At 39.3% G+C, this 27936-nt stretch overlaps 1 protein-coding gene across 2 annotated transcripts; it reads left to right on the top strand.

Moving 5' to 3' along the window:
* Positions 1 to 17: 17 nt before the first annotated feature.
* col1a1b (collagen, type I, alpha 1b) lies at positions 18 to 27408 on the top strand. Of its 2 annotated transcripts, none has more exons than XM_072487154.1 (53): positions 18 to 230; positions 1924 to 2118; positions 3360 to 3373; positions 3472 to 3495; positions 3610 to 3654; positions 4090 to 4191; positions 4303 to 4374; positions 4773 to 4817; positions 5031 to 5084; positions 5395 to 5448; positions 5787 to 5840; positions 6109 to 6162; positions 6345 to 6398; positions 6542 to 6586; positions 7125 to 7178; positions 7322 to 7366; positions 7474 to 7527; positions 9019 to 9117; positions 9367 to 9411; positions 9514 to 9612; positions 10722 to 10775; positions 10927 to 11034; positions 11153 to 11206; positions 11313 to 11411; positions 12249 to 12302; positions 12563 to 12661; positions 13190 to 13243; positions 13477 to 13530; positions 13889 to 13942; positions 14056 to 14109; positions 14853 to 14897; positions 14996 to 15094; positions 16131 to 16238; positions 16416 to 16469; positions 16814 to 16867; positions 17185 to 17238; positions 17744 to 17797; positions 18123 to 18230; positions 18372 to 18425; positions 19736 to 19789; positions 20057 to 20218; positions 20886 to 20993; positions 21236 to 21343; positions 23351 to 23404; positions 23503 to 23610; positions 24161 to 24214; positions 24555 to 24662; positions 24771 to 24824; positions 25053 to 25160; positions 25262 to 25541; positions 25861 to 26051; positions 26247 to 26492; positions 26956 to 27408. In XM_072487154.1, exons 1-53 carry the CDS (start codon positions 149 to 151, stop codon positions 27100 to 27102), a joined length of 4386 nt encoding a protein of 1461 aa, XP_072343255.1. In that variant the 5' UTR covers positions 18 to 148; the 3' UTR covers positions 27103 to 27408. The 2 variants fall into 2 exon arrangements, with proteins under 2 accessions (XP_072343255.1, XP_072343254.1); XM_072487153.1 differs by having other exon boundaries at positions 3357 to 3373.
* Positions 27409 to 27936: the final 528 nt, after the last annotated feature.

Raw genomic sequence — 27936 nt, 5'->3', positions numbered from 1 at the left:
AGGGTAGCAGTGCGGACGGAACAGTAGGAAGTTTCTGCTGGGGCTCGGTGCTGAAGTTTGGAATTAAACACCAGAACAATTGTATGTCCGGACGCTAACGAAACTTTTTCCCTTTACCCCAAAGAGTCTACATGTCTAATATTTAGACATGTTCAGCTTTGTGGATACTCGGACTTTGCTGTTGCTAGCAGCAACATTAGTGGTGGGAAGATGTCAAGCGGAAGACGAATGTAAGTGTTTCTCGCGTTCCTTCTCTTACATTTTTGCTGTTCTGTTCGCAAGGGATTCGCAAAATCTACCCGCCTGCTTGCTCAGAAGTCTCTGAAAGTTTGAAGTAACTGGAGAGAGAGCGCGTGGTGTTTATTTATTTTTAAATTGTTTATGATTTGGGGGAATAATGTAAGTTATAAAATGAAAATTACTTGCAGAGGTGTGGCTGGGGGCACTGTAAGGCAAAGTTCAGAAGTTTTCCTCCTATTCGTTTTAGATTTAACAAAAAAGTTGTTCAGAAGTCAATTGGTTGTTATTTTAATTATGTGAACGATTTGAAATAGTCTATTGCAACGAATTCCCTTTTATGGAGTCGTTTTTCGTTCCTTCGGCTCTCAGTGCAACAACACATCTGTGCAATAACAAGGCTAGTTGGTGACTCTCGGGGCTGCTTGTAACCTCTCCGCCAGCATCCAGATGTTGAGGATTTGCTGCATCCTCCGCGTTTTAAGAGAGGCAAACAGAACAAAGGCAAACGCCAGAATCGTTTTAGTTGGAAATGAAATGAGTACATTGGCTAAAAACAAAAACAGCTGCTTGGCTGCTGGGCGTGTCACAGCCGAACCCGTCCTTTTGTGGCGAAGTTGGAATAGAGTTTGAATTTTTCATTGAAAATAAAATCGGGGGAAATAGTGGGCAAGGCAACCAAATCGCAACGTGATTTGGAAGATACTTCAAAGGAATGATAACGGGGTGAATTACCAGATTCGATGGTTCGGGTCCTTATCTAGTACTTAGTTCAACAAAAGTGCGATCATGCTGAATTAATTGACAGGTATGAAGTTGCTTGAAAGAACAAGATGACCGTTCCAAAATCGAAAATTGTTTAAAATGCAAGCTCGGGAACTATAATATGTATGGGGGGGAAAGATCACAGTGTTTGGAACAGAAGCAATCCAGATGTTTGAGCGCAACATTCAGAACTGTGTAATTTGCAGCGCCACAGTTCAACAGCGCCATCTCCAGACAGCATGTTTAATAAATTGTAGCGATTGGCAACACCACCTTGCCTCCTACCCGCCCACCCCAGGAAAACCGAGGTCTAATTTACTCCAAGCCCCAGGCAGCAAATGTTGCACGGACGAGTTTGAAGTGAAATCACTTTTAATGGACCGAAGTTTGAGTTGTGCCATTTGCGGCTGGTGTGGTGTGGCAATTTAGGAAATCCTGGGCGGTGGAGCTTGAGCGCCATCTGTTGAATTTCTTGCCTGAGCATCTAGGTGCAGGGGTTTCGCGAGCTCAAAATGTCTCGTTAAAATAGCGTAATTGGCTTGTGTGAGTGAAATAAAGGAAGACTTTTTTAAAAGTAAAAGCAGCATAATTAACTGGGAACTTGGTAAAAACTTAAATCTGGAAAGGCCAGGCAGGTATTTGGTCATGTGATGCATTTTGCGAAATTATGATGCCACACATGTTTAAAGCACATTTGCATTAAGCAGTGTCGTTTTCAGTTTTGTTTTTTGTATCGTTTGTGGTACACAATGAACAGATAAATAGGAACCTGCATGATTTTTTTCCTGGCTTGCATCTGGGACATGTTTAATTTGCCTGTTACCTTGATCGAGTAACTTGATCTCTCTGCACTTGCATTCCTGCGCGTTAGAGGGCGCTCGGTGGAACGTTGGTTAATCCTCCCCCCTGTTTGTGTCTCAGCTAACGGACAGGACTGCACGAACGAGGGAGAGAAATACCATGACAAGGATATCTGGAAACCCGAGCCCTGCCAGATTTGCGTCTGCGACAATGGCCAGATTCTCTGTGACGAGATAATCTGCGAGGAAACCAGCGACTGCCCCAATGCTGAAATCCCCTTCGGAGAATGCTGCCCTATCTGCCCTGATCAAGGACGTAAGTGTGACTGACTGACACCTTCTCTCTGTTGCTCTGGACCTTTTGGCAAGTGCTCGAAGCCTCGGTCAATTGTTTGAAGGTTCTAAAGGCATTTCTCACCCAACACCTGATAACTATTTTAGAAAAGCATATACAAGTACCATCCCCTTCTTAATTATCAGCAGCAAAATCGACTAGGAATAACAGCAACATATGGATTAACCTTAAAATGTTGGAAAATAATAGCTACATATAGATATATATAACATTGAAAAGTTGGGAAATAATACCTATATATAGATTTAAAAACGTTAAAAGTTTGAAAATATTGGCAATGTATATATATTAACCTTTAAAAGGTGGAAAATAATAGCAATGTAAATATGTATATAAACCATAATATGGTGGGAAATAATAGCAATGTATATATTTATTTACCTTTAAAAGGTGGGAAATATCTATATATAAAAAATATGGAAATTAATAGCAATGTATTTCTGTATGTTAACTGTAAAAATGTGGAAATGAAGAACAATGTATACCTATTAATCTTAAAAAGGTGAAAATAACAGCAATAAATGTATTAAACTTAAAGTAGATGGGAAATAATGCATAATTGAATCTGGCCTCTTTCAAAGTCGATAATTCTCAACATGACCCTGTAGTCGATAATTCTCAACATGATCCTGTTACTTTTGACAAAACTCATGTTGCAGATACGAGCTTCATACGAATAAAAATGTAATTTGATACTGGTATAGTAACAGAGCAATAGTTACATTACTTTTTGTTGAGAAACATTTTGCCAAATAATTTTAAAAGTGGCATTGAATGTTTTGCAGTTCTGTAATGCAGAAATATAGGTGTTGACTTGTAAAGGCAAAATAAACAGGCCATTTTTCATTTTGAGTTAGATTTAAGTTAAATGACACTTCGCTGTTGGTGATAGAACAGTTGAAAATTTTGTCTCTTTCTGGATTATTTGATCGGAAAAGGGTGTTTATTTAAACCAGCTTAAATACCTTAGTATTTTTAATTGGGGCGTTAAATATGACATCACTGAATGATCCAATGACGATGTCACACACACCCTCACCAAGGTAGAGCTAAACCAGGAAGCAGCCTGACCACTAATTCCCAGCCCTGAGAACACATATACAGTAAACAACTGATCTGTCATTCCTGAATCATTATAATTTTATGTTATTTGAGAACACCTGTTTACAGATTAATCCTTTTTTTACATTTTGTTTCAGCAGAAGGTGGAGAAACAGTAAGTACATTACATTTTTACAAGAGAAAGTAACATCTTTACACATTGTCACTTTTAACATACATCCATATAACTGACTTATAAATTTTTTTTTTCAGTACCCATCTGGCCCTGAAGTCCAGGTAAAGATAAATGTTTTTCCTACACAAGCCATAAAATTGACTTAAATAAACAAATATATTGCAATTCTTTGAATTTACATTTATTTACAATTGTAATGATTATACAATTTTCAGGGACCTCAAGGCCCCAAGGGTGAAACTGGTCCTAAGGGTGATAGAGTAAGTAGACCATTGCTATTTCTTTCAAACAAAATGTGATACAATTGCTTCCAAGTTATGAAACCCTCGATTATAAATTCCAATTTGTAAACAGCTGCCAAATATCTAGATGACTGACTGAAACAATGACAATAAAGGGTGACTATATCTGGCTATTAAAATCGATAGGAACTGAAGTTTAAAATATTCTAATTATCCATACTCAATGGCTACAAGTATTAGCCTCTTAAAGTTACATTAAAATGAAGAGGAATCCTTTGAGAATGTTGGAGAAGGTTTAGAGACTGGCAATACATGGAAAATGACAATAAACAGGAAGAGGCAACTAAGGAGATTACAATAGATAAGAGTGTTGCTATAGCAATGATTGCAGCCAATGGCTATGCTGATTTTCCTCTTGGACAATGATCATAATCTTTCCTGTTACATTTTTAGGGACTTCCAGGTTTACCAGGAAGAGATGGACTTCCAGGAACCCCAGGTCGTGATGGCCCCGCTGGTCCCCCTGGTCCACCTGGAACAGCTGGCCTTGGCGGAGTGAGTGACTCTCAATGTTTTCCCATTGAAACAAACAATGCAACATATCTAATTATTCCCAATACAGTTTTACAGGTTCCAGACATCTAAAATCACTTTGCTCTCTTCCAGAACTTCCTCCCTCAAATGAGTGGTGGCTTCAGTGAGAAAACATCTGGTGGTATTCCAATGCCTGGACCTATGGTATGAGCCATTGATCATTATTCCATATAACATATGTAAGAGTAAAAGTGGCAATGCATCTGTTAATCTTGCGACGCTTTAGGTCATTTTTACAATCTTGAAGTGAATTATGTCACATGTAGTCACTGAGAGTGAAGATGTGTAGAATTAACTTGACCAGGTGGTAAAAAAGTCTAAATAATGAATAGTTTAGAGAATCAAACCATTTGCTTAAGATCAGTTCAGGGTAGAATGCATCGGCTTGAGGGAAAGGAATGGTGAGTGCATGTTTTATAGTGTTTATTTATTTGCTTGTGAGCACGTTGATATGACTTTTTGAAATAATGAAAGGTAAATACATGACTATGGTTCATAACTCTGTACGTCTCTTTATTAAATAAGTCTTGTTTTTTACCCAGGGTCCAATGGGTCCCAGAGGAGCTCCTGGCCCAGCTGGTACACCTGTAAGTACAAAAAGTTGTTTTCCTTAAACTATTCGTCAACATTTGATTATCAAAACACTTAATACAAGTTAGTGGAATGGATGCTTATCCAAAATATAAACCATTAAAAATGTTGCTATCCATGATTCTGTTATAAAGAGAGGCGAGGACTTTAATTAGAAAATAACAGAGACTTTTATTGCTAATATATACTTTATGTTTTTTAATCTTAAGGGTCCTCAAGGATTCCAGGGACACCAAGGCGAATCTGGTGAACCAGGCTCACCTGTAAGTAATCCGTTAAAAAAATGACACCGCAGTTCCCATATGATATAGTCTTTATTCGCATTAAATTATTGAAAAGCACAGTTCCCATTTTTTACCTTGAGCTGGATCTTTACTATTAATGCTTTGAGAAGAAAGGTACCCAAACAAATAATGATTAGGTAAGAGAATATTGTGAAGCCAGCTATCAATAATCGTTAACTTCAGTAAATTATTGAAAGCAGAACTATTTTGTCCAGTTAACTACACCCAATTATTTTGTTTTGCTTACTGTATTTTTAATATTGTTACTTGTACATTTTTGACTTTTTAGGGTCCAATGGGTGTACGTGGTCCTCCTGGCCCTCCTGGCAAGAATGGTGATGATGTAAGTAGCACCAAGTGGTCTGTAAATGTACTTAGTACAATAACCAGCGGCCACTGGCTGCTCTCTTCCTATATTAGATGCAACTAAATGGTACTTTCAGCATTAGTTTCACTAGTGTATCTTTGACCATTGAATCCAATCAATCCTGCCAAACTGAATTAATAGTAAAGTAGTACATGATCATTATTTATATACGATTTTAAACCCAGTCCTTGCATATGCTTGACAACATTAAATTCACACATTTACATATTGATTAAGTGCATGCTCATACAGAATAATTGACTTTAATCTCCATTGCCGTTTATGAATAACTGAACTTGTTCTTTCCTCCAAAGGGTGACCATGGCAAAGCTGGCCGCCCCGGTGACCGTGGTGCCCCTGGTCCTCAGGTAATAGACTTGCTACCAACACTTAACGAGAATATTGCAACATCCCTATAATACATTACATTATCACATGCTTAGTTGTTAAACAAAAGCCAATGATGACAGCACAAGAGCAAGATAGCATATTGAAAAGCAGTTTTTAAATATATTAGTTATATATGAACAATACATAAATCAGTGCCCCTTAAATTATTTTACCCTGCTTCACACAAATAAAACAATTATTTTTAGATATTTCACATATTTTACGAGACCTTTCTTATGTTTTTAGGGCGCTCGTGGTTTCCCTGGAACTCCTGGACTTCCCGGAATCAAAGGACACAGAGTAAGTTTAATTGTACAGTTTGGTCAAATATGGTACATTAATATACTGCGCAATGATGCTTTTGTAAAGAATATGCGATGCTGTTATATGGCAGTTTGAATCAATAAATACAAATTCAGTTGTGAATTATCTGTCGGCTTCAAAGAGACTTTTTTTCTCATCACTTTGCCCTTTCTCCACAGGGTTACAATGGTCTAGATGGTGCTAAAGGTGATTCTGGACCAGCTGGCCCTAAGGTAATGTCTCAATTTTCCTTAAATGTGAACTGAGTGTACATTTCAATGTTCTTTCTTCCCTTCTAGTTGTGCAGAATATTCAATATTATTTGTGTAATAATAAGTTAGTGTTCTAATTGTGATTGTTATTCCATTTACAACAGGGTGAAACTGGTGCTCCTGGTGAAAATGGCAGCCCTGGTTCAATGGTAAGCAAATGATCAATTTTCCTGCAAACACCACTTTGATTGTGTTTCTTGGGAAGTTTCAATAAGAGATACATTCATAATATACAATCCATTTGTTTTGAAAGCGACATCCATGGAAGGCTAATTACTAAGCTGTAAATAACAGGTTACCTGAGGCCTGTGTTACACAGTATGACATTGGTATCAATCTTGCTTTGGAAAGCATTTTCTTCAATTCAGTAATTGAGTGAAAAAGAAGACATGAGTATAAGGCAGAGAACACCACTTTACACTGACCACTTATGTCTTATATCTGTGCCGGTTCTTAATCAAAGCCCCTAGAGAAATGGCATACATGGCTAAAAACAACCTGAAACTAAGGCTCAAGATCAAGGGAATCACATGGAATTTGCAGCCCTACCTTTACCTTTATCAGGAAACATTACAATCAATTTTACATCAAAGTATTGACAAAAACACTACTATGTCACATGCTTCTACATTTACAATAATATATTGTGAATTGAATAGAACTAACATCTCATATTATTTTGGACAGGGTGGACGTGGTATTCCTGGTGAAAGAGGTCGCCCTGGTGCTCCTGGTCCTGCTGTGAGTACAAAATCATATTTATGAACTAATTGGAATGGCTATGTGATTTGTCATGATAAAAGCTATTTTAAATGCACTTATATTTCTCTACCCTGACTTGTTTGCAGCAATGTATCATTGACCTCTTCCTTTAACTATTGTAGGGTGCTCGTGGTAATGATGGTGGTGCTGGTGGTGCTGGTGCACCTGTAAGTACCTTTTGTCAACTGATTGCTTCTCTACTTTTGTTACTGGTTATTTTCCAGAATTTGTCCTCTTTCTCAGAATGTAACATAATCTGAATACTGCCTTTCAGGGTCCCGTTGGTCCAGCTGGTCCCCCTGGTTTCCCTGGTGCTCCTGGTGCTAAGGTATGGTATATAAGCTACAATTTGGCATTTGACAATGTAGTTACCTCCTGACATACCTGATGACTTACATAATATCCCTTTAGCAAGTATGTCTGAATTGAGAGAAAATACTCAGGCTGAGGCAAATTTATCTCAGACTTGCACAGCGTTGCAAATCATTCATGCCTTATAATTCTGATGCAGAAACAAATCTTCAGTCTTTCACGCTGGTGTGAGGACATACCTCTCATTGACTCCTACTATTTCTAAGGAAATAAAAAGCAGAAGTTCCATGCTTCCTCATTACACTGCTTGCTTTAATAGGCATGGATTTAAAGGATATATCTATTGCATTTTCCATTATGTTTTTGAGAGGAATGCTGTTGACTGCATGGGCTTCTCTCCCAATTGCACTCCGTAGTGTAAAGAACCTGGACATTATTTATTTTTGGACTAACTGTTGACTGTACTCCTACTGGGAGAAAGGAACAAGTTCTGATAATGCACATGCAGGCAGTGAGTCCTGAGCATTTTCTCTCTGAATAAAATCACAACCTTAGTGTGCCTTTGAAGGGATCCACGAAAGTAGGGGAGTAGTGCACAGCAGACATTTTCCTGGCAAATAAAATACTCACAGATCAAAATCTGTGTGATTATCTTCATGTCCAGGTAGAGCCAAGCTGATCAAAGACAGAGCAAAACCATTTGCTTTAAACAAAGAGAAAAGAAACAAATGCACACTAGTTTGACACGAGGTTCATCTATTGAAAATTGAAAATATTAACAGCTCTTACAATAAGAAGACTATCTTACCTTAGAATTACATGGCAGCTAGAATAGACCATTTTGCTCCTAGTGCATGACTACTTTTCCATTAGATTGTTTATGCTCTGTGACCTAACTCCTTAAACTTAATATATGGATTTATATATGTTTTTAGTTTACTCTGTGGAAAGATGCAGAATGGTTGTTCTAGTCTCTATTTTCATTGAATATATTTATGAATAATACAACCTTTTGGGTTGTATGCATATTTTTCCCATTTTAATCTAACTTTTCAACCATTGGTATTATGAACACTACAACCATACATCAATGAGTGACAAATATTTTTGATGTCACGTGCTAAGAGAGCCAATATATCATAGGGTAAAACCACCTACCTTTTCTGGGCATGTACTTCAACGGAATAGTCTTAAAGAGATACTGAAACCTGTGTCTGAAAACAACCTCTCTTCATCCTTGAATTGTTGTGTCACCTGATCCTAGTTACATAATTTTGCATTGCCTAAGTTGTCAGATGTTTCTCAGTCTTGTGAAGGCCCAAACAAAATGGCAATTGCTGTTTTAAAATAGCGACCAGTTAACCCAAGACAATATGATTAAGTACAGGTCCTATTGGGAGATCCTGGATAGTTCTGCCAGAACATCCCTGTACTGATGTTTCATTATGACATTGAATTGAAAGAAGCAATTTGTTCCATTAAAATGTCTTTATTGCTTTGGTTTTAGGGTGAAGCTGGCCCTGCTGGTGGTCGTGGTGCTGATGGTCCCGCTGGTGCTCGTGGTGAAGCTGGTGCTGCAGGACCTGCTGGCCCTACTGGCGCCCCTGTAAGTACTTGATGTGCGGCGGGGTGGGGCAGGGGTAAATCTTTTTGCTTATCCTTCCGAGGGATGTGAGCATCACTGGCAAGTTCAGCATGTGTTGCCCAACCCTAATTGCCCTTGAGAAGGGCAAATTAACTGCTTACTTGAAAATTTTAAAGACTATCCACCCTAACAACATTAATGTATCTTTGATGTTCTGTGCTTTCTTAAACATTGCTCCCATTAATACGTTTACTTTGTTTCACCATGTAGGGCAGCGCTGGTACTGATGGTCAAGCTGGAGCCAAAGGTGCAACTGTGAGTACATCATTTCTTTGCCTCCTGAATCTTTGTGGCGAATTGAGGTTTTCCAGTAAATTCTGAATGCACTGAATGACGTTTTACCTGCTTGTGTTGTAGGGTGCTCCTGGTATGTCTGGTGCTCCTGGATTCCCTGGCCCACGAGGACCAAGTGGCGGACAAGGTGCTGTTGGACCTTCTGGCCCCAAGGGTAACACAGTAAGTGGCTGCTGGATTCACAGAAATGTGTCTGCTTTTCACCGATATTGGGTTCCACTATAGTGGGCGGAAGATTGGATTATGTTTTTAACTTCTCCTGGCTCTTGGGTATTCCTGGACTAACCATTTTTTCAAAATTTCAAGTCACGCAATCTGATACTAAAATAATCTTCAAATATGGCAGGATTATATTACTCCAATTTCAAAATTAGTTTAACAATTGCAACACAATTTTATACCACCGAACTACTGAAGAGTAGTTTCAAATAAAAGTAGGAGCTTAAGTCACTTAGGTTGTATTTTCCCTTTAGCCTGTTCCGTCCACCCTTCCATTTTTACTGTATGAACTTTTTATAGTATTTCTCATACCATTTGTTTTAGCTTTTATTTTATCCTTTGTCCCACCTGTTCAAGGATTCGGCCCATCTTCCTAAACTGGACAATTATCTTTGAAATGTGGCCACTGATCGGCTGAAGATTCGGTCTGATGGCTGTCTTACCATTCACTTGAGCTCCAAGACATCAGAATTTGAACTAGTCCCATCATTTAAATGAATGATCCATTGTTTTATGTATTCATTTTTAAATAAAGTATCTAATGAACATTCTGTTCAGCAGCCCAGAGAATTGGTCTCCACCAAAACAAGACACCCATCATTGGTGTCCTGGGGGCTAATAATATTGACAATACTCTCTTTATCCATTATTAGTCATCAACAGGAACACATGCAGTATATATCATCACATAACTACAAAAATAGTGTGTAAATGTTACTTCACCTGCAGGCTAGTGGGTCTATATACATTGTGTGCACTGTATATTCGAACAGCTGACGAGGCCCTGACATCCTATCGGGGTCCTACTGGTCTCCCTTTACAATTCTTAGCAGCAAATCTGTGGAATCTCTTGGAAAATTACATAAATAGCTGAAAACTGCTATTTGTACTGTTCCCCTAAATGTTCCACTGATCACTCATTGGACTTATACCAACAAATCTTCTGTGGAGTTTCAGGGCCAAGATGTCAGAAAGAATCTCATAACTTTTGAAGCAAGAAACCTGCTTCACTATTGGCCTTCTATCTTTTAACACATATTTTCTAACCTTAGGGTGAAGCTGGTGCTCCTGGCTCCAAGGGTGAACCTGGTGGAAAAGGTGAACCTGTAAGTATTTATCTTCAGCTTTATGCAATTATTTACAATTAACAGCTTCATAGATTTTAATGTAATAGGAAATATGATCAAAATACAAAATGCAGCAGAGGTCGATTTTCCCCATTGACTAGCCACTGATTGTAACTTTGATATTTTCTAGGGTTCTGTTGGTTCCCAAGGTCTCCCTGGCCCAGCTGGTGAGGAAGGCAAGAGGGGCGTTCGTGGTGAGCCTGGTGCTCAAGGTCTTCCTGGAGCCTCTGGTGAACGTGTAAGTTGAAGACGTCATTTTCTTTAACATTTTCAAATTTGTTATCTGATGTTTTGCCAATCTCCAAGGTATTTCCAAAATACATAACCTTGTTCCTTCACCTTTCATTCCATTGCAGGGTAGTCCTGGAAGCCGTGGCTTCCCTGGTTCTGAAGGTATTGCTGGTCCCAAGGTAAGTAAATTCCATGAAAGCGCTTCTGTTGTGTTCATTGTCGCAGGTGCTGTGCAGTCTGCGAGCTTCTGCAAATTCCTCATTTTCTGTGCGTTTCCTCTTACAGGGTGTTCCAGGCGAACGTGGTCCTGGTGGACCTCTTGGTCCCAAAGGTGCTTCCGGTGAACCTGGCCGACCTGGTGAGGCCGGTCTCCCTGGTGCAAGAGTAAGTATTTGACTTGGATAAGGTGCTGGGGTAAGGGGTTGGAATCATTCTTAAGCAATGTCAAAGAAACTGTAACTGCAGAGACCAACATAAGGTATAAAGCTGAAACTGTGAAAAACATACTAATAAAATGTACATAAGAGGCAGGGCTCACTTCACGATAATATATTTATGAAATAAGGGGCACATTTTTCTTTCGTCATGAATTATAGCAAAAACTTAAATGCAATTACAAAATCATGTCCCTTGATCTATACACTTGCTAAAATGAGCAAATGGAAGAAAATGTGTTTCTGCATGATTCTGCAAGCATCGAGAGATCAAATATATCTTGCATGACCTATAGAATATACTACAAAAGAAAAGGAGCAAAATTCAACTTATTTTTAAAACACTGAAATGTTTGATCATGCACAGCAAATCAAAAGTGCTAACATTTGATGTAAAAACAAGTGTTACTTCCTGAGGCTACTCAAATTTCAGAGAGCATTTGCCTCTTCTATTTTGGAAACCAATTCATGATTCTGTGATTGAAGCAAATTCCTCCATAACACCTTGTAAGAGTACTTTGTAGAGCTGGGGGCATCCACTGTCCTCTTCTGTACTTGTTCCGATGCTCATGCAGGGTTGAAGGACACTGCTTGAAGAGCGGGAAACATTCTTTCCATCTTAGACACAAATAAATTGTAAATTTACTTAATTACTTTTTTTAGGACAGTACAGCGTGCACCCTTAACGGCTGAGATTGCCTGCCTAACTGCAACTCATTGTATGTGTAAAGCATTGGCACGTTTCTGAAAAATGTGTTCAGGTATTAATTCAGTTTTGTATTTCTAGGGTCTGACTGGTAGCCCTGGTAGCCCTGGTGCTGATGGCAAACCTGGCCCCTCTGTAAGTATTCATTTCCTTAAAAAAACATTTTTGAATATTAATTGGAAATTGTTCACCAGATATATACTAACCTGTCATTATATAAAGTGAATAGAATTGAAATTTAAAAATAAATAACACTGCATTTTAAACTTATATTAAGTTACAATATATGAAATGAATGTAGCAAATATCTCTATAAAATAAATTTAGGTACCGTGTGAGCTTCTTTCGGAAGCCTTCAAATTGCCACTATCTGATATCCTACCTTAACCTAACAGGGCCCAACTGGTCAAGATGGCCGTGCTGGTCCACCTGGTTCTTCCGGTCCAAGAGGTCAACCTGGTGTGATGGGTTTCCCTGGTCCTAAGGGTGCTGCTGTAAGTATGAAAATCAACATGTAAGGCTACACAGCATATATTGAGGTCCTTTTAATGAGAGGCAGTATCCTTTGAAGCATGCGGAATCGGCAAATGCCGTCCCAAGGTATGCCAAACTTGGGAGAAAAGAAAATTTCTGCCAATCAATATAGTGCCACAAAATACATCAGTATCTGTCCTAATACAGTCACACTAGCCTGAATTTTAGCTCTGGGTTGGAATTGAGAGGGTTGGTGCCAAGACAATGTGGCATAGCCCTGATGACCTCGGCGGTCATAACGGGGTAGCCTCTTCTTTAAAATAGAGAACCAGGACTGCTGTATGCGTTTTCGATGCTTAGACCTGTCCGATATCACAAACAGTACTTTCAGACTCAGGGGTTTGATAGTTTATTCCACAAAGTTAAAGTTGATCGTGAGAAGCATTTGGCAGTTGTGAGGGAAGTAAGGAGATCCAATTTATTTAAACAATCACATATTTTCGTAAATCGTATGATGCCCATATTTAATCATATATTTTATCCTGTAGGGTGAGTCTGGCAAAGCTGGTGAGAGAGGACTTGCTGGTCCTGTTGGTGCTGTGGTAAGTTTATTGTCAGCTATTGACCCAAATTATGCATTTCTCTAACATCTTAAAGATTTTACCATTCATTCAATCAACACAAATTGTAAGACCTGCTGTATTTCATGATAGTACTAATTCAACATGATTATAAGTAATGTTCAGCGCTTTTTGTATTGAAAATTCAGTAACATTTACAGTGGATAATTATCACCAACAGATATAATCAAAAATTTAAACATTTTCCTCCATAGGGTCCTGCTGGAAAAGATGGTGACGTTGGTGCTCCTGGTGCTTCTGGCCCTGCTGTAAGTAAAATGCAAAATAATCTAATCAATTCAGCAAAAGTTCTTAGCTTGAAAGATGAAACAACCCCTGTATTATGTTGGAGACAGATTGACAAAGGAGAATACTTTAAAGAAAACATTGCCTCCATTCTCTTTGGTTTTACATAACTTTGTACCAAAGCCAAACATAATATACAGTAATTTCTTGCTTTTATATTAAACTCATTTATATTTTTGAAGATGTCATTAAAAATTGGATGCACAATTGCCCGGATACCTAGTTATGCTTATCTATAGCTACAGCGCATTGTGGAATTAAAATATTGTACACTGCAATCACAGCCAAAACTTGAATCTGTGATTATCATTTATCAAACAGGGTCCAACTGGTGAGAGAGGTGAACAAGGACCTGGAGGTCCTCCTGGATTCCAGGTATTAAACATTTCAATAATGTTCAGAATTTATAATGATGAAACATAATTTGCAACATTACTTTGGATCAATAATTCAATTATCAACACAATATCCCAATTCTACTTTAATAGGGTCTTCCCGGCCCTCCTGGTGCTGCTGGTGAAGCTGGAAAGTCCGGTGAACAGGTACGTATCATGCCAGGGAAATGTATTGGAATATTATTACTAGCATAATGGCTTTTTATTGTTTGCGTTGGACACGTAAATAATACTTGATCAGCTATGAAGTTAACATAGCATTACTGGCAACGGGTAATCACTATCCTCAAAGGTTTTATTTAGTTTTACTGGATTTCATTCCCATTTGGCTATAAACAGAATTACATTATCACTGCCAGATTAATGTGAATATAATCAGGGTGCACTAAATCTCTGCTTGGCTTACACCTCCACCCCTCTCCAACTTCCAATATAGTTTCTCGGGTTGCTAGATAGAAAGGAAGATTAGTGTAAATGAGAGGTAAATAAGTCATCTTTTTTCCTGATACGATTAATAAACGTTTCCCTTTCTTAGTTAAACATTTTTATTTGAAAGAATATATTTGCGACTTGGCTTGGCACACAGAAAATCCTTTGCTGTTTGCTGAGACTTTGGGAGGAATTCTCTGCCACCCCCACAATTTGCTGCCAGAAATATTGGTTGGCAGGGCGGGTCAAAGTTCTCACAGTAGGTCCCCCCATGGCAGGACCGGAAAATCCCTCCCTAATATATAAAATCTTGTAATGGAACATTATTGTGCTGGTTGGGTTATAATCAATGACAAAATCTTTTAACATATAAAGGAGAAACTATTCCATAAAAGTTTCACAGTTTAAGGCCTGGGTGAGATTTACTTGGATTTTAATTCATGTTTATTTTTGTATGATAGGGTACGCCTGGTGACATTGGAGCTCCTGGTTCTCCTGGCTCAAGAGTAAGTTGTTTTAAAAATTCAAATTATAAAGAAAAACAAGTAACAGAAATAATTTGCATCCATGATCTTCTCTAATGATTCAATCCTATTTTCTTTAGGGCGACAGAGGTTTCAAAGGTGAACGCGGTGCAGCTGGTGTCACAGGTGCTCCAGGTGAACGTGGTGGTGTTGGCTCTCCCGGTAACGATGGTGCTAAGGTAAATCCTCACTCACAACAAACAAGAACTGGCAGAATTAAAATAATTTCACATTCACCAGAGGGGATTAAATCAAGGATTTCTAAATTGGCAACAATCTGCATTTATTCTACTCGCCATTCTAGAAATGGAAGGCTTATTTGACTCTTTCAGTTAATTACCATGCAAGAGCTCACTGAGCCAAAAAAGTATTTTTTGAGGTGGAGGGGTGAGGAGGGAATATGGCGAGAAGGGGTGTGGCAGCAGGGAGTTGTTTAGTGCTGTATGCTTATAACAGTAGATCAAATCTTAAAATGAGGACAACCAAGCACTTCATGTATAAATATGTGCGGGGTGGGGGAATGGGTTCAATTGCAAGTGTCAGAGAGCAACTGGGCTGGGAAAAAGAACCGTTGAAGTCAGAAGTGAGCAAGCTGGAGCTTAGGCTAATGGGTGAACATCCCTTGCGGACATTGGGTGATAACTGGAAGGTTGAGAGTGGAAGGATTGGGTCTCTATTTTTGGGTGGTAGATTCAGGATGCAGATTAGGCAGAGAAACATTCAGAACAGTAGGATGTTGGACTGGTATGACAGTCTGCAGAATGGTGCAGCAAGAATTATAGTTGGTTTAACCAGGGGTACATGATGAAGGTGACACTGTAGTGCATCCCTTCATGCACCTCAAAAGTTACAAGTGCAATGTAAGTATTTAAACCTCACTGGCTTAAACTTAATATCTCGATGTAACATGCACGTTTGATGGAAATAGCATATCAAAAGCTTCTCAAGGGACAAGAAAGTGTGTTTTCATTTTAAAAGTGCTTTCTCTTTCTGAAAACATGAAAAACATTGCTGCCTCAAGTTCTTACTCAAGTGTAATAAAAAGCCTCCAGAGCTGTTCATAGCTTTAAAATATGTTCAGCTCACTTTAACAACATATTATCAGATGCAGATATGCATTCACTGTAATTTTGAAAGTATTAAGTTATATTTAGATAGTTTGTTTTGTCATATATATGCAGCAATATTACACTAACACTTGCCTATTCTGTTCAGGGTGATGCTGGTGCCCCTGGTGCTCCTGGTGGTCAAGGTGCTCCTGGTATACAAGGTATGCCTGGTGACCGAGGTGTTAGTGGCCTTCCTGGTTCCAAGGGTGTAAGAGTGAGTATGCTCAGCACAATTGTGCTGCAAATTCTTGATAGCTTTAACTTAAAATGCAAATTCTTGATAGCTTTAACTTAAAATGTTCACAAAACTGTCATTGTGAAAGGTGTGTTGTTACATGCTAATTGTGACCAAAGAATAACAGCTTTCCTTGGCTTCTCTTTCTCTACAAAGGGTGAAGCAGGTCCAAAGGGAAGTGATGGTGCTCCTGGCAAAGATGGAATGAGAGTAAGTGGTCAGATTTTTTTCTCCAATGGTTTGCTTATGGCCGTTGGTATCAGTTTGAAAACTTTGTGTAAATTGCCAAACTTATGCTCTCAGCGGGGAAATGATGATCAATGGGATTTCAGGCTGGAGTATTGGTGCAATGGTATGACTGATCCGGCTCCTCTCTGCATTCCCATTGAAACACACTTCCGCAATCGGAGCACAAGCTCAGTGCATTTATCATATTATGTAGATACATTCAAAATTATTCATATTTACATTCTGTCACATTTCTCCACAAGTAATAGCACAATCATGAGTTACTGACAATTGTGATACTAATTGCAAAATGTGATTATTTTTAGGGTGCAACTGGTGCAATTGGCCCACCTGGTCATTCAGGAGCTTCTGGCGAGAAGGTACACATTTTCAATTATGCTTCTTATTTCATGGTTAAAATCCTTTTAAACAAACTATAAACTTGAAGTATCCTCAACATTTGTGAAGTACAATATTGAATTAATGCATAAAATGACACTAGTCACCTACTGAAATTTCTTCCTTAAAATCATTAGCAATGTGTACAATGGAACCACTGTTCATCACCATAGACAAATCTCAGTTTGAATACTTGATGCTTACTAAATGTTAAAAGACATGACATAAATCATTTTATGTGATATTTTCAAGTTCTAAGTTGTTTTGATCCTTTTTCTGTTATATCTGTTCCTTGTAGGGTGAAGCCGGTCCTTCTGGTCCTTCTGGTCCTACTGGTGGCCGTGGTGCTCCTGTGAGTAAAATTTAGTTTACAAAACAAAAAATACGTTATTAAGGATATGGGGAGTCAACACCGATTAAAAATAAGAACAAAGTTTTATTAACAAACAAGACATGTGCACTTTCTGGTCGACCGTACCAGGTTTCCCTCTGGCCTTACTGACCAACCTTATAAACGCTGCGTAATTGAGGTACCCTGTCCCTAGTGGGGCTGCTCATACTCCGCAAGGTAGACAAGCATTCCCACCCCACAGGTCCCATGTGGGATATTACAGTATGTTTTTAAAGACCCTCAAATCACGAGTAGGACTAACATGCAACTGGTGTGAATTGCAAAATTATGGGCCAAGCAATTACTGCCAGCTGCCTGCAAGACCCAATCATAATGCACCTCGGTGTCTTTTCAACCCTTACATTATTTAATTTTCTGAAGTTTTGTTTAGCCCATCTTCTTCTCAAATCTGTTGAAGCTTCATTGATGGCAAGATATGTATCTGATCTTCTGCATTCATGTTTAGGGTGAACGTGGTGAACCTGGTTCTCCTGGCCCTGCTGGTTTTGCTGGTCCTCCTGTAAGTATTCTAAACCTTTTTCTCTTGAAAGCTATGATTTATTGGCAAATATGTTTTTTGCACATGACTTTTTTTGGTAAATGAAAATTTATGCATAAATGGCTTTGCTGTAGATTTTGAAAAACCATCATTTGTTTGTTGAAGCATTTGTTAGGCTGTATAAAAGTAATGCAGTTATTACATCTTACCCTATATTAAGAGTAACACCTGTTACCAAATATGCATAATATTAGGTTTGGTCTTTAAGAGCATGTGGCCAATTTATATTAGCATTTATGCAACATCAATGTTACTTTGGTGAAAATAGTTTTTCCTTTCTTCATAGGGTGCAGATGGTCAAGTTGGTGCTAAAGGTGATGCTGGTGATCCTGGTCCAAAGGGCAATCATGGTCCTCAAGGTGCTATTGGTCCTGTTGGAATCGCTGGCCCACCTGTAAGTAACTAGAAAGAAAACATAAAGTTGCTCTTAGATGAAAGCTGTGTTCTTAACTTAAAAAGAGGACTGTATTTTATGACAAACCTTCTTGTATATCTCCATCTAATATAAGCCCATCTCTTCTTTTTATTTTCACAGGGTGCTGCTGGTCCTACTGGTTCTAAAGGCGCTCGCGGTGCTCCAGGTTCACCTGTAAGTTCATATTTTGAATTACTGAAATCTTCTTCAATGCCACTGTGTCACGTTCCATTGGCATTTGGTCTGTGTTTTATTCTGGATTCCAGGAGACTGACAAGCCAGCTCCCTGCATTTACACTTTCCTTATCCTGGCGGTATTGTTCTGGACGTTGCAGCCAGAATGACACCAAAATTGTCAATGTTTGCCGTCATTACTCCACTGAAAGTGACTGCAACATGGGAAGTCCCCACAAGTGCAGCTTAACTTGGAAATTCAGAAGCTGTTAACAGTAATTGTGCACTTCTTCAGAGGAGGTCAATCCCTACCCCCAACCCCAGAAACTGCAAACAATGGTAAATCTGATGAATTGAGTGGAGCTTTGTTAGCCTCACTATAAACATTTGCACCTTATTAAATGATGTGTAACTGTTTTTTTAATGGCACGCTAACACTATAGTAGTACTGTAACACTATAGTTACAGTAATACACCCTAACTGGCCCTGAGAAATTAATTTACGAATGGAGTCAAATTCCTCGATAATAATAGAAATCCACATTTACTCGCCCCCCACAGTCCACATTTTTTTTGCCGCATGAAAATTTGAAAATAAAGAACATTTATTTAACCTCCTGGTTTACCATGTGTGAATACATCAATGTGATTGACTGCTTACCTGCTTGCTGACAAACCTGCTGCTGCAGATCAAAGCATCCCCCTGACTTGGCGCTGGTGTTAAACAGCTGCCTGGAAGAGGGAAAAGAGTACTAAAAAGATCATCAGATCTTTGTGGACATCTTTATTCGAGGTCACTAGCAAGTGCCTTTGCTTTCACCACCTATTGAAACATTTGGGTCTCGGACTCAAATCTCTCATGGATTCGACCAACAGGACAAGTGAGCTAGATCTACAAGTGTAAACTCACGACTGGTGCATAGAATCCCTACAGTGCAGAAGGAAGCCATTTGGCCCATTGAGTCTGCACTGACCCTCTGAAAGAACACCCTACCTAGGCCCACTCCTCTGCCCAACCCCCGTAACCCTATAACCCCGCCTAACCCTTAGTGTCCAAAATTGCCCTTAGCGTTGGGTGGGGTTACTGGGTTATGGGGATAGGGTGGAGGTGTTGACCTTGGGTAGGGTGCTCTTTCCAAGAGCCGGTGCAGACTCGATGGGCCGAATGGCCTCCTTCTGCACTGTAAATTCTATGATAATCTGTGATAATCTAACCTCTTGGGCACTAAGGGGCAAATTGCACACCTATATATTGAGAGATAAAATATAGTAGAAAGAATGAATTGTAAGTTTTTTCTTTCCTATTTTAGGGTGCTACTGGTTTCCCTGGTGCTGCTGGTAGAGTTGGTCCCCCTGGCCCAAGTGTAAGTAGATTTTACAAATATTTTAAGATTACTTTTTGAGAAATTGTAATAAGAATTATGGTACAGTAAGATATTAGTCCAGTGAAATGTAATTGTGATATTTACCCATTAATGCAATCTCAGACAAAATATTAACATAATTACAAAATATTAGCAATATTAGTTGGTAATTTGAGGACATTTTAAAAACTTTTTGTTGACTATCACTATTGTTATTTAGGTTACAATTTGAAACATTGACAATTTAACTGTTGCATTCATTTATAGGGAAATACTGGTCCTTCTGGTCCAGCAGGCGCTGTTGGAAAGGAAGGCGCTAAAGGTATCCGTGGAGAAACCGGTGTTGCTGGTCACCCTGGCGAACCTGGTAATGTTGGTGCTCCTGGCCCCGCTGGCGAGAAGGGTTCCCCTGGATCTGATGGTCCTGCTGTAAGTTTGAAACACATAGACTTGAAATGAATGCTTTCTGAGCACTAACTTACAATGCCCATCATTGAGTGGTCTCTTCAAAAGTTCCCCTGTTAAATATCATTTGAAATGAAGCATAGTAATGTAAATCTGAAAAGTTGACGGTGAGGATAATCAGATTGTGGGCTTAGCGGCATTCGCCGGCGGCAGGATTCTAACTACCTGTCACTCGTCAATGGGATTTTCCATTGTAATCACCTCGTGCCATAGGGAAACCCGCAGGCGGGGGTGTGTGCCGGTGGGAAAAGCGAATCAAGACAATCAGTGAATTCCGTCCTGTAGCATAATGGGCAACCAATCTGCTGAACCTTTGTTTTTGTCCCACTTAGGAAGTCAAATTTTGCACCCTAATGTATTACTGAAAGATAAATCCCCTAACAATCACTGTAACCTATTTTACTCTATTTTACCCATTATATCAGAGCAATAGTTTGCAAACTTAGTGACATTATTCTTCATCATTCATTAGTTAATGAAGAAGGGCTTTCTTTTTTTAGATGTTTAACTAATCAGCCAGTAGTTACTGAGATTGATTTTTAATAGTTTTAGGAAACAATATATTAGAAAGATAGAAATCAGTTAATATGTTCCCGGTCTTATATATCTTCTCAATTTCTTTCTCTCGTAGGGTGCATCCGGTATCCCTGGACCTCAAGGTATTGTCGGTCTGCGTGGTATAGTTGGTATGAGTGGAGGAAGAGGAGAGCGTGGTTCCATGGGTCTCCCAGGCAAAACTGTAAGTTGCAGAGCAAATACTTTTTTTCTGCAATGTTGCTTGTATAATATATAGCCAATTCAACATGCTACATCTCTCCGAAACTCCTGAACTTATCTATAAATTCTTCTTTATAATGGAAGATGCATAGCTGTTTCCAATATTTGTTTTATTCTTTGATTTGATATGTCATATTTATGATGTTGTATCTTGTCTTGACCAATTATATTCACCGACCAAAACTGCTTTCTCTATCCTTTTAGGGTGAGCCTGGAAAAGCAGGTCCAGTTGGAGCACCTGGTGATCGTGGTCCCCCTGGCCCAATGGGTCCTCCTGGTCTAGCCGGCCCATCTGGCGAATCTGGTCGTGAAGTAAGGATTTTGTTATTTAACTTACCTGAGACATTGGCTTAAAGTTGACTTACTAGTGCTGTCCTCAAATGCGAGTAGATGAACACATCAGTACTTCTGCTCAAAATCCTTTTCGCTCACATCCTTTGTTAAAAGAGCAAAGCAAAGAATTTCATTAAAAATGCATAAACATAAAATAGCATTCTATCCCACATTTCTCTAAATATAGAATTAAGCACAGAATGCTCCTGAACAAAATTGCAAAGGATTGCAGAGGATACACTGCACACAACCAGGCCATTAGCCCAGTCAGTCCATACTGGCATTAATGTTCCTGTCAAGCCTCCTCGCATCTATCATTGTAGCCTTCTATTCCCTTCTCTCTCATATGCTTGTCTAGCTTCTCCTTAAACACATCTATACTATTCCTTTCAATCACTCCCTGTGACAGCTAGTTCCACACTCTCATCATTCTTTAGGTAAAATAAGAATCTGCTAAATTCCCAATTGGGTTTCTTGCCCATCTGAAAGTGATGACCTCTAGTTCTGCTCTACCTCACTACTGGAAACCTTCCCTCCGCATCCACTCGATCAAGACCTTTCATAACTTTAAAACCTCCATTAGGTCCACCATCCAGCCTTCTTTTTACACCATTGACTGGAAAATCTCAGCCAGGAAAATAAAACTTTCATGGGTCTATGATTCCACCAATAGCATCAGTGAGCTAGATTAGGAGTGAAACCTCAGAGATGGAATGTGAATTGAATAGAGATCCACTCTTTTCATACTTTCCTTATATATATGGCCAAATATGTCTGGTATAATCCTTGCAAATTTTCTTGCAACCCTCTCCTTTGCTCCTATATATTTTTTATAACATGAGTGACCAGAACAGACCAGAGAAGTATATTCCAACAGCAATTTGATACAGGTTGCACCACAGGTTCGTAAAGCCATAAAAAAGCAAAGCATGACCTCAGCTTTATTTAGGTTGATACAGGTTTAGTATAGGTTCTCAACTTTTCAATTCTGTATCTCTGGAAATAAAGCTGAGGTCTTGGTTTGCTTTTTTATGGCTTTACGAACCTGTGGTGCAACTTTAAGTTATTGGTACATTTATAATCTGAGGTCCCTTTGTTCCTCCACCCCAACTAGTCCAGATAATAACTGACCAATGAAAATGAAATACATTGATACACATAATAACAAATAACCAATTATGTCCTTTTCAATAATCAATCCTGAGACAAATTATTCTTCTACTTCACAAATCCAGTTCCTTAAAAGAAAATATTTAGGGTGTTTTATGATGTAGGTCTTGTGACACAGTGATAGTGACCCTATGGGTCAGAAGTTCTGGGTTAAAGTCCCACTCTGGGGCTTGATGGCGATGGCATGTGCATTTGTAATATGGCTAAACAAGTTGGTTAACAGCCTACAAATCCTTCCCATTTGCCTATGGCAGGTGGTAAGAGCAGGAGAGTTTCCGGGTCACCTAGAACCTGCAGAAGATAATGGCAAACCATTGCAGTGCTTTGCTAAATGTGACCATGAACCAAAAGATGAAAGTCCAGGGTTGGGGATGATAGTTAAAATGCAAGCAAGTGAGAGAGATTACCTTTTGAGGGTGTCTTTGCAGTTCTGCCTGGAATTTCCTTGGGAGGGCACCTGGTGTTGGGCAGGGTAGAGTGGCGTGGTCTTCAGAACTCCTGCAGTAACACTGGCAAAAACTCTAGAATAAGTGGCTGCAGATCACTATGATAACCCTGCAAGTTTAGTATCGGGGGGGAAGTGGTTTCAATTTGACAATGGCACCAAATCGGTAGTGCCAATTTGATAGTGCGACTCAAGCTTCTTCTGAATCACATTCAGTAGGATCACTTCCTTCAGGGAATTGTGTTTGTGTGAAATTCGCACCAACACTATAGTGGAGGAGGAAATGCTTGAGTGTTGGTGAAAGGAATCAGATTAATATGTTTTAATATCAATCCTTCAGATTATTTAGATTGATATTTTACTGCTTTCAGGGTGCTTCCGGAGCTGAAGGTGCTCCTGGCCGTGATGGTGCTACCGGTCCTAAGGTTAGTCATTTTTCTCCATTTCAAGTTCTCAAGCACTTTTAATAATTTTAATGAATTAATGGTCACTGTATTATAATGAATACTTCATTAATATGTAGGGTGATCGTGGTGAGCCTGGTACATCTGGCATTCCCGGCGCTCCTGGTGCCCCTGGTGCTCCCGGCCCTGTTGGTGCTGCTGGCAAGAATGGCGATCGTGGAGAAGCAGTAAGTATGCTTTTTTAAAAAAATCTTTTGATGCTTCTACTTAAAAATTATAAACATTTCCACTGCAAACAAATTCTTTAAACATACAACATTGCAGATCCTTAAAACTTTACACATTTATCCAGATTACAATATCGTGCAGTTAATTATTAGTAAACTCAGGTTAAAATCCAGCATGCAAAATGAATAACTAAATTATTTATCAGAATTTATTCAAGTGTAAGTTAGGTGAATTGGCCATGCTAAATTGCCCCTTTATGTCCAGGTTTGATGGATTGGACATGATCAATGCACGGAGTTATGGGGATAAAGTGAGAGAAAGGGCCTAGGTAGAGCGCTCTTTCGGAGGATCGGTGCAGACTTGATAGGCCGAATGGCCTTCTTTTGCACTGTGGGGTTTCTATGGATTCAAGTGTTAATTTTGAAATTCACGCTGTTATTCAGTGAAATTCTATGACATGAAATGCAGAATTCTTCAAAATGTACTGACTATAAATAACGTATTCTTTTGAAAATGATATTTACATTTGATTTTCTTTCTGTCCTTCAGGGTCCTGCTGGCCCAGCTGGTTCTTCTGGCCCAATGGGTCCCCGTGGACCTCTGGTAAGTAGATTCTGCTTATTGAAATTATCTTTGCTTAGTACACTCAAAACTTTCCTATCAGGAGTTGGCTGATGAAAATTGACAGTGAACATTCTGACAGATGTACTGAAAATAATTGGCTGTTGTATAATTTAGAGGCAAGCTAAAAATGTATTTGCTTTATTTGTACTGGAGCCATAAAAGTAAAGTAGCTAAACCTAAAATGTAGAAGTGTCTTCGTAAGAAGTGGCCAAGAGCAGAATAAACATTAGCCCAAGTATTCATTCTGTTGCTTTCCAGAATTGCCAATAGTGAAGTACACCATATGAGAGTAACTAAAATGGGCTTCTTACCCCTCTAGGGTGCAGTCGGTCCCCGTGGTGATAGAGGTGAATCTGGTGAAGCTGGCGCAAGAGGCATCAAAGGCCACAGAGGTTTCACTGGTATGCAAGGTCTGCCTGGTCCTACTGTAAGTTGCTCATTTTCTTGACGGAACTTATTTATATTGCTTATCCATCATCTTATTCAAGCCTTGTGATATATTTTCCATATTGACACATTTTCTGTAACCAAACAGGGTCCCCCTGGCGAACAAGGTCCTTCCGGTTCTTCTGGTGCTTCTGGCCCACGTGTAAGTATATTCGTCATTGACTAAAAGGGATGTCACTTCTTAAATGTGTTATTTTTCCCCATATAATACTGTATTTTAATAAAGGAAAACATTTAAAACTAAAACAGGAGAGTTTGACATGTGTAGCATGGTTTCTAATCACTTTAAGTAAATGATTTTGATTGAATAATATATGAATATCATAATGAAACTGCCACTGATTCCATTTGTTATGGATCTTTCTTCTAGGGTCCTCCTGGCCCATCTGGTTCTGCTGGTAAAGATGGTGTTAGTGGACTGCCTGGTCCTATTGGTCCACCTGGTCCCCGTGGTCGGAATGGTGACATGGGTCCTTCTGTAAGTAATGTCTCTGACTGATGCGGTCACATTTGTAAATTGACATAAGCTTCATCTTCTTCCATGCACCTGTACTTAACTGCATTTTGATCACTGTGCAGGGCCCACCTGGACCTCCCGGTGTTCCTGGACCACCTGGCCCATCTTCCGGAGGATTCGACTTCCAATTTGCATCACCACAAGTCGACAAAGGCCCAGACCCACTCCGTTACTTCAGATCTGATGATGCTGGCGCTGTTGGAGATCGTGACATTCAAATTGACACCACTCTGAAATCCCTGACCCAGCAGATCGAGAACATCCGTAGCCCCGAAGGTACAAGGAAGAACCCAGCCCGTACTTGCCGTGACCTGAAGATGTGCCACCCAGAATGGAAGAGCGGTGAGTTTCAATACTTAAAAGAAGAAATATCCACATTGCAACACTGCAATTAACCACAGAATAAATGTGAGTGTAGGGTCTAATACATTCACAAGAAAATGCAGTACAGTTATAGAAAATACTTTATATTGAGAGAATTTAATGAAAGCAAAATGCAACTGGAAAGGAAGGTTCAAAATTCTGTTAATATATAGTTAGTGATATTTAGGTCAATCAAATCTCACTTTATCCAACTGTTTTGAAGGACCACAATCTGGCTGAAAGTACTCTTGGTGAACCATGGGTGGAACATTAAACACCTTTATCATTAATCACACAGGCGATTATTGGATTGACCCTAACCAAGGCTGCACTTTGGATGCCATCCGTGTATACTGTAACATGGAAACTGGTGAGACCTGCGTCTACTCAAGCCCACAATCCATCCCACAAAAGAACTGGTACACAACCAAGAATCCAAAGGAGAAGAAGCACATCTGGTTTGGCGAGAATATGGATGGCGGCTTCCAGGTATGACATTTTCTTTTTAAAAAAGCACATTATTATCCACTAAAATTAACTGTGTCTAATTTAAAATAAAATAGTAGATTTAAATGGTGAGTTTAAGGCATCTTCAAGCTTGGAAGTTTGCTTCAAGACCATATGCATGTTGCCTTTGGTTTCATTTGAAGGAATAAATTAACTTTCTTTTTTGCTTCCTTTCAGTTTGGCTATGGTGGTGATGATGGTGTCCTTGCCGGAGATGTTGCAATCCAGGTTACCTTCCTGCGCTTGATGTCCTCTGAGGCAACCCAGAATATCACATACCACTGTAAGAACAGCATTGCCTATATGGATGAAGAAGCTGGTAACCTGAAGAAGGCCGTATTGCTGCAAGGTTCCAATGAAATTGAAATCAGAGCAGAAGGCAACAGTCGATTCACATACAGCGTTTCCGAGGATGGTTGCACGGTGAGTTTGAAATCCTGAAGACGTTTCTTTTATATCGCCATCCATGGAGTAGAAGTTCAGGATCCTAAAGAATGTTCTGATCCGGTTTGCACAGCCTGTTGTATTAGTGAGGTCTAATTCAAATTAGCAGGTTACGTGCACCCTCATATTTTAATAATTTTAATGAAAGTGTGCATTCTTTAAACTACTTCTCAAATCACATCTGTAAATGGCAATTAATGTTTTGAGAAGGGCTATCTACAAAATGAGTCCTGATACTTCATGGGGCAGATTTCCATTTTTGCTACTGGGTGTTAATCTAAAGGGTGTAACATTATGGAAACAAATGAAATGAAAATCTGGCAGATTCTATACAGGCAGCAGGTGATAAAGGTGAAAATACATTGAATGTGATGGAGTAGGGGATAGGTGCTTTATGCAGCGCCATGGATTATTAATGACTCTTGATCTTTTAACCCAACAGAGACATACTGGTGAATGGGGCAGGACAGTCATCGAATACAAAACAACGAAAACATCACGACTGCCTATTATTGACATTGCACCTATGGACGTTGGTGGCGCTGATCAAGAATTTGGTGTTGACATTGGCCCAGTCTGCTTCTTGTAAAACGGACTTGAAATTTACTTGCAGTCATCTCTAAACTTTCTATGCATTGAATTCTAATTCATTCGACAGCCACGGTCCACTTGCTTAAACTTTGGGCCTGAAGACGGGTGGGACAACTACAAGGACGCTTTTTTATGTTCTCTGTTTCTATGGCAACAGGAAAAAAGTACTTGTCAGGTGTAAACCTCTCCCTGGAGTTAAGAGATCACTGCAGGTGACATTTTGCCATATACCACTGCAGAGAAAAACTGAAAGATTGTATGTACCATTTTCAGGTGGCAAAATAAATTTGAAAAAATGTCAAAATCTTGTTATTGTCCTTCTACATGTGGTGAGAAAGCATCGTTTCTTTGCTATTTCGTAGTGCAGAAGATTAAAATCCTCACATCTTCCAATACAAAACTTATAGGGCTACCTCACACAAAATGTCACCTTCTGTTTTAGCAAGCCACAGTGAGTCAAAAAGCAGTGCTGGGATAGGTTACGCAGCTATAAGAAAAATATATAAAAAGAAAGGTGCTATTTATGCTTAGGTTCTTAAAGCTGTGCAGCGCAGCACAGAAAGCTTGAAGAACCTCTGACTGGTGCTAAAGAAACATTCCTCCCTGCCTAGGAATACGGTGAATTTCTTTTCCAAATGAGGTGCTATTTAGAAGTGTCTGTCTGTACACAAGGAGAAAACTTTTATGTGCAACAAAACATCACAAACTACCTGTCTCTTTCAAAGTTAAGCATGTGGATCCCTCTCTCCCTTTGCCATTCCTGTTTCATCATCTCAATGCCCTTTTTGTGCTTTTTTTTGGCAATACACCTTTTTTTCTACTTTAGAGTGGA

This window comes from Scyliorhinus torazame, chromosome 21 (assembly GCF_047496885.1).
Source record: "Scyliorhinus torazame isolate Kashiwa2021f chromosome 21, sScyTor2.1, whole genome shotgun sequence".
Classification (NCBI taxonomy): Eukaryota; Metazoa; Chordata; class Chondrichthyes; order Carcharhiniformes; family Scyliorhinidae; genus Scyliorhinus; species Scyliorhinus torazame.
The sequence above is the reverse complement of the archived record's forward strand: the minus strand, read 5'-3'. Positions and strand labels throughout refer to the sequence as shown.

Excerpts from the sequence above, each read along its gene's own strand:
- col1a1b (XM_072487153.1), top strand. The coding sequence starts at position 149 with ATGTTCAGCTTTGTGGATACTCGGACTTTGCTGTTGCTAGCAGCAACA. Across the intron at positions 21,344-23,350 it reads CTGGCGAATCTGGTCGTGAA|GGTGCTTCCGGAGCTGAAGG; the intron begins GTAAGGATTTTG and ends TACTGCTTTCAG. Across the intron at positions 26,052-26,246 it reads ATATGGATGGCGGCTTCCAG|TTTGGCTATGGTGGTGATGA; the intron begins GTATGACATTTT and ends GCTTCCTTTCAG.